General features: G+C 42.3%; 1 protein-coding gene across 3 annotated transcripts in view; it reads left to right on the top strand.

Annotated features, from left to right (window-relative positions):
* Positions 1–5,589: 5,589 nt before the first annotated feature.
* The window catches only part of ghra (growth hormone receptor a), a 40,086-nt gene continuing 30,453 nt past the window's right edge, over positions 5,590–15,222 (top strand). Inside the window, exons 1-3 of one of the 3 annotated variants that reach the window (XM_061817673.1) lie at positions 5,590–5,652; positions 6,808–6,940; positions 9,699–9,820. In XM_061817673.1, coding sequence (XP_061673657.1) covers positions 9,780–9,820 — 41 coding nt within the window. In that variant the 5' untranslated portion in view covers positions 5,590–5,652; positions 6,808–6,940; positions 9,699–9,779. The other 2 variants (XM_061817672.1, XM_061817674.1) reach the window with 2 other exon arrangements.

The following is a 15,222-nucleotide window of genomic DNA, read 5'->3' on the forward strand; positions in this document are numbered from 1 at the left end:
CACCATCCCTACTGTGAAGCATGGGGGTGGTAGCATCATTCTTCGGGGGTGTTTTTTCTACACATGGTGCAGGACGACTGCAGTGTATTAAGGAGAGGATGACCGCGGCCATGTATTGTGAGATTTTGGGGAACAACCTTTTTCCCTCAGTCAGAGCATTTTGGGTCTTTCGACATGACAATGACCCCAAGCACACAGCCAGGAACACCAAGGAGTGGCTCCGTAAGAATCATGTCATTGTTCTGGCATGATCCAGACCTAAACCCAATAGAAAATCTTTGGAGGGACCTGAAACTCAGTGTTTCTCAGTGACAGCCCAGAAACCCGTCTGATCTAGAGAAGATCTGTGTGGAGGAGTGGGCCAAAATCCCTCCTGCAGTGTGTGCAAACCTGGTGAACAACTACAGGAAACGTTTGACCTCTGTAATTGCAAACAAAGGCCACTGTACCAAATGTTAACATTGGTTTTCTCAGGTGTTCCAATAATTATTTGCAGCTGTATCACACAAATTGTTAAAAAAAATCATACATTGCAATTTCTTGCTTTTTCTTTTTAGATGATCTCTCTCACAGTGGACATGCACCTGCGATGAAAATTTCAGACCCCTCCATGATTTCTAAGTGGGTGTACTTGCAATGTAGCAGGGTGTTCAAATACTTGTTTTCTTCACTGTATCTGCTTGAAAGTGGCCCTGGACGTTCATCCAGCACAGTTGATCGTGCATTAGGTGGAGAATTTTGGAGATTCAACTGTACTTGTTCTTGTGAAAGAAGCCAAGGGTTACCAATACTTAAGGGTGAAGGGAGTTTTTCCGAATGTGGATTCTCGCAACATTTTGGACGGCTAACCGGACAACAGACCTCCAGCTGCCTCTTGTCCTCGCCAAAAAAAAAAACACAGGCCTCAGGGAGATGATGTCACGATGACGGCACCGCAGTTAACTCCACCTCGGCCACTTTGCAGACGCGTCCCGTGCGTGTCTGATGTGTTTAGAGACACCAGGTAGCAGCTTCTTGCATAATAAGGGAGCTTGATGAGCGCAGTGCTTTTGCAGGCCTATTCATTAAAGAACTTCAGGCCGCAACAGTATCAGAAAAATCTGAGAAATGTTGCCCAGCCTGTTGGGTTACGTGACGTTCTGTCTGTCGCCTGCCTGCCTTTAGCGCAAGCACATTTTGTTCCCGGTTATTTGAACAATAATTATTTTTAGGAATTTACCCTTAGACACTACCACAAAGGAACTGAAATGAGAGGAGTGGCAAGGAAGACCTACATCGGATGCTCGGGGAACATTTTTACGCCGGTAGTTCTGGGTGGAAACTGTTGTGGAAATGGAAATGGAAATGGAAATATGAGCCTCGCGAATGACTGGTCCACGGTCTTGGGTGTCCTCATCCTCTCATTCAAAGACAACTGGGACAGCTGAAAAATCACCACTTGCCATGCCACAGAAATCAAAAGTGTCAAAAGCGACTCAAAAAGATAGCAACAGTCACTTGCCTTGTCCAAATACTACTTATGTATGAACTTGGCTGTTTTCTGGTAATATTAGTCTTAGTTCACCTACCATGAATAAAGTCCCTCCAATTTAGTGAAAATGAATATCTTGTAAATTTGATACAACTCAGAAAATAGCATTATTATTATTCACAAGCCTGCCAAATTTGGATCATTAAAGAAATGTATGTGTAGATAAAATTAAGCTTCAAAATCGTGAAAAAAAAAAAGTTTTGTCTCCACACTCACACAATTAGGATGTGTCCAATGAAACCACACCTAATTTTACTTTCAGTTATCAAAACTAATACAATCCTTTAGCTCAAAAATTCAGCGCTACATAAAGTAGTGTTCAAAATGATAGCAGTCCAATGTGACTAACCAGATTAATCCATATTTGCTTGGTTCCGAACCAACAAAGTTCATGGGACGGATTGGCCAACCCAATCCCCGGACATGAATCCAATCGAGAATTTGTGGGGTGACATCAAAAATTTCTGAAGCAAAACCAAAAAATGTAGATGAATTGTGGAATGTCATTAAGAAATCTTGAGGTAGAATAACAGCGGAAAGAAGTCACAAGTAGATGTGAAGCAGTTATTTAAAAAAAAAAAAAAAAAGAAATCTGTGATCATACAACTAAATATTAGTGATTCAAAGGAGTGGTACGTCCTAGAAACCCCAAAAAGTTTTGAATTCGTAATGTCAATGGCAGACTGGTATTTTGTTGAACACACCCCTTTCAACAAATTGCCCAATTGGACAGCCGCACATCATAAATGCTGGGTCTTGTTGCTTTTCTAAAAAAACTACGACACCTAACAATAAAATATATATATATATATATATATATATATACCGAAAACGTAGATCACAGGTGTCAAACTCAAGGCCTGGGGGCCGGATGCGGCCCGCCACGTGACTTGATGTGGCCCGCGAAAGCAAATCACGTGTGTCAACTTCCATGATTTTTGTTCAAAATTTGAACCAACATTTCTAACAGTCATATCATAAATGATGACGTTGTGATATTTCAAGCATTTTTGTGTCACCAAAGATCAACAATAGTTGACAAACCCATTACCGCTGATTTCTGATTCCAAAACTAGCTGGTACATTTGATGTGTAAATATGATGGGTAAATTAAAGATTTTCATGGTTTCAGTCGTAATGGCCCTCTGACGGAACCCGTAACTACGATATGGCCCGCATTAAAAAGTAGTTTGACACCCCTGACGTAGATTAATCTGACTAGTCACATTGGACTGCTATTTTTATTATTATAGAGTCTTTCCGTGTTTCCAATAATTCTCTTGAAACATTCAAACTGTAATCTCTGTGAGGTTTTCACTTAATGGGTGCTGTAAATTGCATTACATATATGGACAGGCTATTTTGTCAGAAATATGTAAAACGGTACTCGAAGGCAAGTAAGTCAAGTTGCCGCTAAAAATCTTCATCGTGCAAGAAGACGTGGAGGCAGCTTGAAGTAGAACCAAGAAGCAACCTAACCCGAACCTTTCAATGAAGTTCTCTCGCTGAACGGAACCGTCATCTCTTTTTCCCGATCGTCTCCCTGATCATGTCTTTCCTATGCTCTCCTTTCACTCGCCCATCTTTTCATCAGGTTTAAGTCCCTGATTTGTATTCCGCGATGGCGACCCGCATTATGGCAGACACTGGCAGGGGGGAGAGGAAAAAAAAAAAAAACCCATAATTTGCATGATGCATCCACTGATTCCGTTTAAGCCTCCCACTTAATTGTGTTGTTTTGCACATAGCGGGGCCCTCACGCTGACACTCTGCGGTTCTTACCCGCCTGTCGTCATCTTGCCAATTGGTATCAATTTCCTCGTCGCTTGCCCCTGCTGTCCATCCCAACTCCCCGCTGGGGTCACCTTCGTGCTAGGCCACCGATTTGTTACCGTGGATTCTGGTTCAGAGGCTCCGTACACATCTTTTCGGCAGCCTTATAAATGTTGTACTCCTTAACGAGGTTGATATTCTGTTTTCTGGTATTTTGGACTTGGTTTTGGATCCTACATGGGGATGGAACCATCGACCTTCAGTCGGCTACATACAATGAAAACAGTCTAATGTCGTTTTCTGATTTTTCTTTTTTTAATTCAGATCTTCCAATTTTATAAAATAGAGCAATCGTGTATGTATGATATATCCATCCATTTTCTGAGCCGCTTATCCCCGCAAGGGTCGCGGGGAGTGCTGCAGCCTATCCCGGCTGTCAACGGGCAGGAGGCGGGGGTACACCCTCAACTGGTCGCCAGCCGATCGCAGGGCACATAGAGACAGGAAAGAGTCGCACCCACAATCACACCTAGGGGCAATTTAGAGTGTCCAATTAGTTAATGCATGTTTTGGGATGTGGAAGGAAACCGGAGTGCCCGGAGAAAACCCGAGCAGGCACGGGGAGAACATGCAAACGCCACACAGGCCGGGATTCAAACCTTGGTCCACAGAACTGTTAGGCCAACGCTTTACAGTTCTTCCACCTGTATGATAAATGTAAACATTTATTTATTTGTCCAAACAAACACATCCGGAGACTTTCTTGTCCAGACAATGGTTAAAGTAACTTTTGTAACTTACTGTGGTACAAGTATAAAAATAAGTAAATAAACAATAAAAATAAATAAGTGCAAAATGTGACGGCGAGTAATTGACACGAGTTTCATTTTTCACTTACTGTGATGAGAAGTAAAGTAAACCACTGTTGGTAGTAGGATTGAAAAATAATTGAACACTACTGGTGGCACGGTGGAGCAGCTGGTGAAGCGTTGGCCTCGCAGTTCTGAGGACCCGGGTCCGATGTTCTCACCGTGCCTGCGTGGGTTTTCTCCGGGCACGCCGGTTTCCTCCCACATCCCCAAAACATACATTCATTAATTGGACACTCTAAATCGTCCATAGGTGTGATTGTGAGTGCGACTGTTTGTCTGCGATTGGCTGGCAACCAGTTCAGGGTGTACCCCGACAGCTGGGATAGGCTCCAGTACTCCCCGGGACCCTTGTGGGGATAAGCGGCTAAGTAAATGGATGGAGGGATAGAACACCACTGGCATCTTTGATAAGAAGTGACGACGCGTCCTGTGACGCTCACTGAACTGAAGTCTAGCAAGATCTGTCGAGAAGTTTGAACTCTGGATTTTGGATGACATTGGAAGTTCTATATTTTGGTCAAATTACAGATTTGATGTTCATCTTTGGGACCGCTGTATTGTCAAGAAACAACAACAACAACAACAAAACATCTGGTGGAGCACAATTATTCACATGAATATTCCCACGTTTGCATTGAACTGGGGAAAAGGGGTCAGAGAACGTGTTGTAACAATGAAGGTCTACAAATAGATGAAAGAACATGTTTGTGTATGTCCCGACACCCCCCCCCCCCGCAGCCATCTCCTTCACCTGGCTCTAATCCAATAGGCAGCACGGCCGCCGACATCACAGTGAAAGAAACCTAAATACATTAGAGGGGACTTGAAGGGGGGACGACACAAAGGCCACTCTTCCATTAGACCGAGAACACAAACACACGCGTTATGCGCCACATTATTCAGGGGCAGACAAATCCAATTTACCGGGATCGGCCGCCCAAACAATATCATGAAAGAAACAATGTCAGCGTGTGCCTTTATTTTTGAATTTCTTTCAACGACGAACGTATGTTCCAATTTTCAGAAACATTAAAGCGCCGGCCACAAAAAGGCTCAGTTGGGTCCATTGGTTTATGTAACCTCGAACGAAAATACTGCAAACGCTACTTTTACCCATTATTTTTATTGTCGTTTGAATGACATTGGAATGATTTCATTCTCTGACACGCTCCCCGTGGGGGGGGGGGGGGTTCTTCATTTTTGATTGATTTCATCGCTTTCTTTGCCATTTGAACCATGATATCATTTTTTTTCGTGTGTTGTCTCCATATTCCACCCAGGGTGTAGCTTGTCCTGCATCGGTCCACTGGGACCGATACATTGTTCCCCTGTCACATTTAATACAATAAGAGGCCGCATGATGACTCGGAGCGCACAATCACAGGAACGACAAAGGAACTAATTGAACCAACGACCCGCCCACCATTGGAGACAAAATATCCGCGCTGAAAAACAAGTTGGATGGCAGACTTGGCAGTAATTTTATTTTCATATGTTTTCATATCGCGGTGTTTTTCCCATCACCTCACTTCATGCATTTCTGTTTCTCTCATTCAAAATCCTTTTTTTCTTTTTTCCTTCCTCACGTCTCAAGGCAGGCCTTTCCCCGCTAGTGGATGGCTTTTGGGTCACCAGGGGTCACTGTAGTGGGTGGGCGGGTGGGTGCTGGGGGCGCTAGCTTTGGTCGGGGGCTTGTTTTGGCAGTTGACAGCTGAAATTCCGGGCGGTCCTCTCACAGCGTCGCGAGTGCTGCGGAACCTCCACGTGAGCCTCAAAAGAAGCAGAACGTTTTGCAGCTGTGATGAATGAATCTTATTTACATGAGGAAACAGCTGCAAAAACCATCTCGCCATTGATTATCTATCTATCTATCTATCTATCTATCTATCTATCTATCTATCTATCTATCTATCTATCTATCTATCTATCTATCTATCTATCTATCTATCTATCTATCTGAGCCAGCTCATCTAGCTAGCGCAGTTGGTACCTTATTATCACAATTTTTTTCGATAATAATTCTAATGCAGTTATTGTTACTTTGTTAGACATGGAATTATGCACCAAACAACCCCAATTCTGCATCATTGAGCTATTGATGATAATACTAACATCATTATCAATATCTGCTATGGTTATATTAATTGTAGTATTCTTATGTGGCGTTATTTCCTCGGAACTACCCCTTGAAGTTATGTTAAAAACAAGCTAAATTCTATTTCCTCCACTGTTGTTATCAAAATATCTAACCTTGCTAACATTAATAAATGATTATCAGTTTCATACCAGGGCTATAATATTTCCACTGTACTACATAATATTTTCCATGTGTATTTGTTTTTATGTTAAAAGGTGTTAAAACGAGCAACATTAGGTTTGATCTAGCTAATATAGCATAATGTCCATCTGTTACGTATAGACAGATTACAAAACAGTCTCACATTTCAATGTAAACTTTTTTTTTGGGAGGGGGGGGTAATTAGTTAATTTTATTTTATTTCTATAACATCACACCAGCCCTTCACCGATTTTGGTCGCGTAGTTCAAAATGTGTAGATATACATTCATGATAACACGAATTCCGTCTCTGTGATTTTCTTTTCTTTTCTTTTCTTTTCTTTTCTTTTCTAGGGCTTGCAAAGGCGCACGTCGCGCGCGTGTGGGCGCAGCTCTTTAAAAAGAGGCGGATGCATTTCGGGGAGGATGGCCTCGGGTTCCAGTTGGCTGCTCGTCTCGCTGGTCCCGGGGAAGGGAGGTGGGACACGTGAGTCTCAACGGATCGCCGCGGTCGCGCACGAGAGCGTGTGGACGTGTAGCGCGCGCGCGTGTGGGCTCTCCTGGGGGGGGGAAGATCGAAGAGGGGCAGAAGGAGTCTCCCTGCGAGGAAACCAGCGAGTGGAGGTAAAAGGGACTCCCGCTTGAATCAAGTGGAGACGACTGGGAGCGAATTGCGCGCGTGTAGATGTGCAAAGTTGTGCTTTCGTGTGGCGGGTGGGGGGGGAATATCTATATATAAATAATAAAAAAAAAAAAGTCCATCTGTTCCTTGCAGGATTCCACCGTGGCGCTTCGTGCAAAGTAAGCACTTTGTTGTTGTTGTTTGAACAGCGTCCTTGCTGTTTGTTTTGTTAGTGTTTGTCACGTTCTTTCGAAGTTGTTGCTCCGTGGGAAACTTTGGCGAACTTAAAAAAAGAAGAAGACGCAGAGCGTGCAGCACTCATTCACGCGCACGATCACCATTTCAAACTGGGGTTTTGCACGATTGGTGGACCAAATGCTTGACATTATTTCATTGCTTGTTTAGATTATTCGTATAACTGACACGATCAGCACGTGATTACATTTTTTTTTTTTTTTTTTTTAAGAATGAATTGCAGTCATGTTGCGTTGAGATTTACACCGCCTGTGTTGAGGTGCAAAGCAACATGTGTTTCGCTTTTATTTTCTCTGTCATGCCCTCAACAAGCTTGCTTCTTTTCCTGCACGCTTGGGTTGTCCCAAGTGAGGATCGGGGCCCCAAAATGGGACCCTGTAGTCACCAGACGTGGTTTTCCCATTTTATAGGTGGAATTTCGGCGGCACGGTGGTTTCTCTCCGTGCCTGCGTGGGTTTTCCCCGGGTGGGCACTCCCACATCCCAAAAACACGCAAAATTAATTGGACACTCAAAATTGCCCCTAAGTGTGATTGTGAATGCGACTGTTTGTCTCTGTGCGCCCTGCGATTGGCTGGCGACCAGATCAGGGCGTACCCCGCCTCCTGCAGGTTGAAAGCTGGGATGGGCTCCAGCACTCCCCGCGACCAATCGTGAGGATAAGCGCCAAAGAAAATGGATGGATGGATATTTCATGTGTTGATATGCAAAGCAACGTTTCCCAGTTCTTTTTAAAGCTTCAACTTGTGCACGCCATTGTTGTTCAAAGCAAGGGTTAGGTAGCTCATATTGAAGTTAATCCATTTTAATTACGTTATTTATAATATAATGTAATTACGTTAATTATGTTTTTTTTTTATCCAACAGGTATGTGGTTTATTCCTGTTAGTATAGTATTTACTTGTACGTTATATTCATGCTATGGCAATGCATGATTGTTTTTTGGGGTCTTTTGATGGGGAAAATACCGTGAACAATCTGATTTATTTATGATATATCTTTACATTTTTGGGGATTTTACTCATTTATAATTGTGGCACAGTCGTTGCAACTGTTAAAAGAAATTAAATATGTGCATTTACAGAGCAAAAAGTATTAGAAACTGCTTACCGGCATCAGTTGATCAATTGTAAAAATTCAATATTAATGGAAGATTTATGGATTTTATGGAAGTATGGCATACGCTCCATGTGTTCAGACTCAAGTGTGCATCGTGGGCCCAAAATGGCCAAAATTTTCATTTTTTATTGGATATCATGCAAGCACACCATTTAATTCATTGTTTGTAATGAACAAAAATATTTTGTGTACTTTATGTACAAGTACAGTTACTTGAATATAAATGTAATCGCAATCCATATTTTGTAATTCTGCGCCCTGAAAAGGATCCCGATTGGTGTGAAATTAACGTGGAGATATTGATATGCAAAAAAAAGAAAGATGGTTATAACAGAAGCAGTGGTACACATTCTTTAAAAAGATTACTTGGGGATACATCATTTCATTTCACATTTTTCACAACGCTTTAAAAAGTGTGTATGCATGTATGTCAATAAAAATAGTATCGCAAAATATCAAATTGCGCTAAAAAGCTCATTTAAATTTTCAATTTTTTGACTAATTACAAATTTTAATATGACGTAAACTTGCTCTGTAGTACTTGTATACTTGCTAATATAGCTAGCTTGCTAGATATCACCGTAGCTAGCCCTTAAAAATATTATTTGTAATATTATCTATTTTGTATCAGAAGTAACACTTAGCTGTAATCAAAGTGATTTCTGCATCGTCCAGCGGGCGAGTTACGTCGCAACCAAGCTAATATCATCTTTGAATTATTGTTGTCGCCTTGTTGTTCTTTCTCATGAATAATTTTGTCATCGCGCTGGTCGCTGCTTGTTAAAGTGGGTCATCATTTGAAAGGAAATCTAATGATAGCATTATTATTCCCATTTTCTTTATTGTTTCTGTAACAATGCGTGCTCGGTTAACTGGTTGCTTGTGAACTTTTGGATTTGTTCATGCTCAAGTGCAAATATTCTTTTTTTTTTTTCTTTTTTTTTCGAGTATTCACACTTGTCCCAAAGCCTTTTTTTGGCGACCCTTATCGGGACAAGCCGAAAGGCAAAGAAGAAGACATTGGGGGATCGTAATCAAGTGTTTTCTCCATCGGCCTCACAGTTTCAAGGTTGGGGGTTCAAATCCGGGCTGTAGCCTTCCTGTGTGGAGTTTGCGTGTTCCTTCTGCAAATGCGTGGGTTTTCTTTGGGTACTCCAACTTTGTCAACATTCGGCAAGCGTGCATGTTTCCATTTCATTGAAGACTCTGAGAGGTTGTTTTTCTGTCCCCCCCCCCCTCCCCCCCACCAGTTGAACGGCGACCAGTCCACGGTGTCTCGCCCAAAGTCAGCTGACGTAGGCTCCGCCTCACCCGCCACCTTCGTGACGATAATGGACGGATGGATGTTGTACTGGGTTCAAGCGTCCAGAAGGTACGAGAAACGAGTGGAGCGTTGTCGATGATATTGTCACATGGCACGTAAGAGCCGCCGTGTTTACTGCGGCTGCACTTCGTCAACAACAATTAGGTGGGAAATGAGAAGATTAAGACAAGAACAAGTTCTTCCAGGTTGTCTTGTCCTGTTAGGGACCGATTTATCTTAATAATTAGGTGTTAAAAAGGGAGCGTGACAGGAACATATTGGAACATTTCACATGATTGGGGAACCCCAATTCAGTAAGGATTCATCTCTTTTCCACGGGGGACGATATGTCAAATTCGAAGAATGACATTTTGGAACCATCCAATTATGTTTAAGTACAATTTTTTTGCGGAAAGCCGTGTAAACAAACGCGGAAAACAGGTTCACTTACTTCTTGTGTAAGATAGACTCTTTGAGGCCAAACTTGGACACAAATATGTTTTTTAAGGTTGGTTGGTGTCTTCAGAGGAAATTAAATACATGTATATAATTTATCATACAAATACGTAGAATATAAATATACTACCGTAATTTCCAGCCTACAGAGTGCACCTGGTTATAAACCTCACCCAGTACATTTGTAAAGGAAATACCATTTGGTACATACGCAAGCCGCATCTGTGTAAAAGCAGCAAGTGCCCACATTCAAACACGAGATATTTACAAAGAAAGATGGTACACAGAAAGAGTTTTCAAAGTTTTAATACCTTATCTTAGCTTAACCTAGCAACAAATGGTAGCTCGAACAGGGCTGGTAAAAAAAAAAAAAAAAAAAAGAAGAAGAAAAACATACTGGTAAAGTTAAAAAAAAAAAAAAACAGCCGCAGCAGCTACACAGTTGTGACATGGTAACACAGCACTAACAGGGCCAATTGAAAAAAAAAAACATACCGGTAAAAGTCACTGAGACACGGCACTAACACAGCAGCAACACGCTAACACTAGCGTGGCGCTAACAGGGCTGGTTAAAAAAAAAACATACTGGTAAAAATCACTGAGAAGTGGCAGTAAAACCGCAGCAACACGCTAGCACACCCTAATGCTAGTGCGGCGCTAACAGGGCTGGTTAAAAAAAATATACCGGTAAAAGTAAAGTCCTCGGCACATATATTCCACGGGTCTCACTCTTACCTTTTCCGCTCGAGTGCCCCCTTGTGGCCGTTATGAAAAAAATGCACAAATAACGATAGTTGTTAACTAATATGAAGGCTGACACTGAGTGAGTTTAACCATACCATCTACCAGATTTCAAAGCTCTTAGGGCACTTGTGTAGTCAACACGAACATGGATTTACAGCCAAAAAGAGCTACCATAATTGCCGGCCTATAAACAGCGACTTTTTTCACACGTTTTCAACCCTGGGGCTTATGCGGTGAAGCGGTTTATTCGTGCGTTTTTTCTAACGGCCGCAAGGGGGCACTCGAGCAGAAAAGTTAAGAGTGAGACTGGTGGAATATATGTGCCGAGGAAGTGACTTTTACCGGCCTTGTTATTGCTGTGCTAGCTTTTTTTTTTTTTTCAACCTGCCCTGTTAGCGCTGCGTTAGCATTAGTGCTGTGCTCATGTGTTGCACATGTTGTGCTGTGTTACTGCCGTGTCTCGGTGATTTTTACCGGTATGTTTTTTTTAACCGGCCCTGTTAGCGCCACGCTGGCGTTCGTGCTACGCTCGCGTGTTGCTGCTGCATCTCAGTGATTTAGGTATGTTTTTTTTTTTTTTTAAGCGGCTCTGTTAGTGCTATGCTACCGTGTTGCTAATGTGTAACTGCCGCAGATGTTTTTTTTTTTTTTTTAAACTAGCCCCGTTCGTGCTACCGTGTTGTTGCAATGTTAAGCTAAGTTAAAGTATTAAAACTTTGAAAACTCTTTCTGTTTACCATCTTTCTTTGTAAATATCCCGTGTTTCAATGTGGGCACTTGCGGCTTTTACACAGGTGCGGTTTATGTATGTACCAAATGGTATTTCCTTTACAAATGGGTGAGGTATATTACCAGGTGGGCTCTGTCGAACGGAAATTACGGTAAACGAATTGGCGATTAGTCTGCTGAAAACTAGCCACCTGTCCCTAATCCACATGGAGTGTAACAGTAGAAAGAACACACACAAAAAAAAAAAAGATGATTTCATCAACACATTTTATTCCGAAGCTCACTGAACTTAAATGAAAACTGAGAACTCTCGAAATCTTGTGTGGCAACCTTCTACGATGTAACGGATGAACCGCTTGCTTGTCTTTATGTGGGCTCTCCTATGATTGACTGGCAACCCGTCAAGGGTTTACTTAGCTTCGCTTTGAATTTGATCGGGACTAGCGAAAGGCAATTATTGGATTGCAATGGTAAATGTGCAATATATTTGGTAGTTTAGTTTGTTTTAAAACGAAAAATTGTCAGTGTACATTTGGATTTTAGCCTCAGTTCTTTAGCAAAAATGTGTGAAATTTTTCTTGAAGGGGTTCTTCTGGTAAGAACTTGCAGAAAGGAGCCCAAATTCATGACCGCGGCTGTTGCGCCACATTAGATTTTTATGATCACCCTCATGAACCCAAAATATTGACACTTTGTTCTGCGCACCGTAAACGAGGAGCATCCCCATCAAACTAAGTTGCTGAATGAAAACGCCGACTGCTCAGATGTGACATTTCAAGCCTCTTTCATTTAGAATAACTCTCTGAAATGGCAGCCCACGTCAGCCACTTACTTGGAAAAGTGTCAGACGCGCAGGCTGGAGGAATTATTATTCTCATCTTTAATTTTGCATGACAGTTACTGGTTGAAAATTTGCCTTGTTGCAAGTCTCCGCACGTAGCGACGACTCGTCACGTCTGAAGTGGGCACGCTTTCTCTCGTCGTCGAGTAGCTGCCCGTGCTATGCACACTTGATTTTTTTTGCACACAGAAACGCACTCCAGGATGCTGTGCAGATGTTTGTGCTGATCTCCTTCCAGCCGTGACTGCCCTCATGCCAGCGTGCTGACTCTAACTTTTTCCATTCTCCCTTTTGAAACGGGAGCGTGGGACGCCGGAGCCGTCCGGTATCCGAATGCGAGCGTGCTTAAAAAAAAAAAAAAAAAAAGCTCCTCCTGTGTTGACGTCTCGTGCGCCACACATTTACATCGATATTCCGCACAAGTTTAATGCATGTGCGTAGGCAGCGGTGAAGAAGTTGAAACAAGGCAAAGCTCCAGGCTCCTTCTTTTCCCGGCTCCTCCTTCTGGAGCCTCCCCTGCTGCAACACGCAGGCTCATGTTCAGTGTCTGCGGTCTCCATATGCTTTTTAGGTGGTTGACATATTCTTTCCATACACATCTCAATCAATTTTTTTTTTTTTTTAAGCAAGCAGTGCTCTAACTGTGTTCATTCTGTGCTTAAATCGTTCCCATATGAAAACATTTTGGACATTTGGTTTTATTCAGCAATAGTTTGGGAAAGGCCCTTTTCTTAAAAGTACCGTATTTTCCGCACTATAAGCGCACCTTCAACGAATGACCTATTTTCAAACTTTTTTCATATACAAGGCGCACCAAACGCATAGAATAGACGCGACAGTAGAGGCTGGGGTTACGGTATGCATCCATTAGATCACAGGTGTCCAACTCAAGGCGCGGGGGCCAGAACCGGCCCGCCGCATGACATTATGCGGCCCGCGAGGGCGAATCATGTGAATAAACTGCCATTTCTGTTTAAATCTGTGCCAAAATTTCAAGTTGTCGTATCAAAAAAAGATTACGTGAAGATATTGCAAACGTTTTTTTGTGTGTTACCAAACATCAACAGTTGTTGATTTGTAGTTCCAAACTAGTTCAGAAATTTAATGTGTAAATATTATGTGGCGGTTAAAGATTTTTATGTTTTCACAGTTATAACGGCCCTCCAAGGGAAGCTGTAACTCCAATGTCGCACGCAACAACAATTAGTTTGACACCCCTGCATTAGATGGAGCTGGACTAAAGGCTCAGTATTGATCCATATATAAGGCGCACTGGGTTATAAGGCGCAGCGTCGGCTTTTGAGAAAATTAAAGGCTTTTAGGTGTGCCTTACAGTGCGGAGAATACGGTGCATTAGATGAGTTTTGATGTGAAAGAATCGTCCCCAACCCTATTAAGCAGCTTTGCAAAGGTTTACTTGGCAGCTGGTGAATTAAAAAGTTCAAATTGGAGAATTCCTCTGAGTAGTCTTTTTGACTTTGATTGTAAGTGGGTTAAAAAAATGTGCTCAAATCTGGAGCCTCCATTTTAAAGTTCCTCACTCATTTGGGTTCAATTCCGCTTGAACAGCTCCTTTATCTTTAATAACTGGGTGCATATGAACAAATTGAAAGAGTCAACGCGGAGAGTCATCTCACCACTTTCATCTCATCAAAACCTCGCCCTGTTTTTTCATGTGCATGCATGTTGCTCATTAGTTGTGTAATTATGTTAATGAATGGTCACATACACCCAAAAAAAAAAAACCCTTGCCATATGATTAGTTGAAGAATGAGATGGTTTCTGTTTTCACGGTGACGCTCATCTCAACTTGCCTTTTAAGATGTGCATTTAAAAAAGGCAAAAAGTGTTTTGAAATATTTAGACAGATGTTTACAGCGGAAATCCACTGGTTTGCGTAAACAATGTATCCAATAGGTCTCGTAATATGTGCTGCGATGTTAAATCATCTCTCATTTAATAGTGTTTATCGACAATTACGAATTTTCAGGGGCGCCACCATTTTCGCGAGTCACATGACCTACGTGCGCGGATTTGACGTGTACCGTGCCGCAACCAAGGCTCGATTACATGGGACACCGTTTATGCCCAGCGACGATTTCTCGGACTTATCCTCATCTGCTGAAGTACGAGCAGTATCGGAAAGATGGAGGAATACTTCCATGCAGAGTTGAACCTGTGGCTGTAAATGATGTTGAATGTTGGGATGGTTCTGGAATGATGTGGAGTCTGACGAGCTGGCTCCGCCAAGTGGCGGGGCCGTGAGCTCGCTCCGTGCCGAGCCCTGGAGCTCCCTCGGGGAGCGAGAAGCCAGCTCGTCGGATTCTGCGTCATTCCGACGGAGAACCATCTGAATATTCAACATTATTTACAGCCACAGGTTCAAATCGGTATGGAAGTATTCCTCCGTTTTCCCGATCAACCACTACTGCTATTTCTTAAGTCATGTGATTCGCGAAAAAAGAAAATTTGTAATTGTTGACAAAACACTATTAAATGAGAGAGGATTTAACATGACATTATCAAGGTAGAGGTACATATTACATGACCTATTGGATACATTGTTACTCCAAACCACCGGAATTTCCCTTGAAATGGTCGACTAACTTCCAGGCTTTATTGTTAAAATGTCAAATGTCTTCACACATTAGCGACAGTCTCACAAGGATAGTCTTAAGCTGGTGGCTTGACTGTTTATCAC

Source organism: Syngnathoides biaculeatus, chromosome 4, assembly GCF_019802595.1.
Source record: "Syngnathoides biaculeatus isolate LvHL_M chromosome 4, ASM1980259v1, whole genome shotgun sequence".
Taxonomy (NCBI): Eukaryota; Metazoa; Chordata; class Actinopteri; order Syngnathiformes; family Syngnathidae; genus Syngnathoides; species Syngnathoides biaculeatus.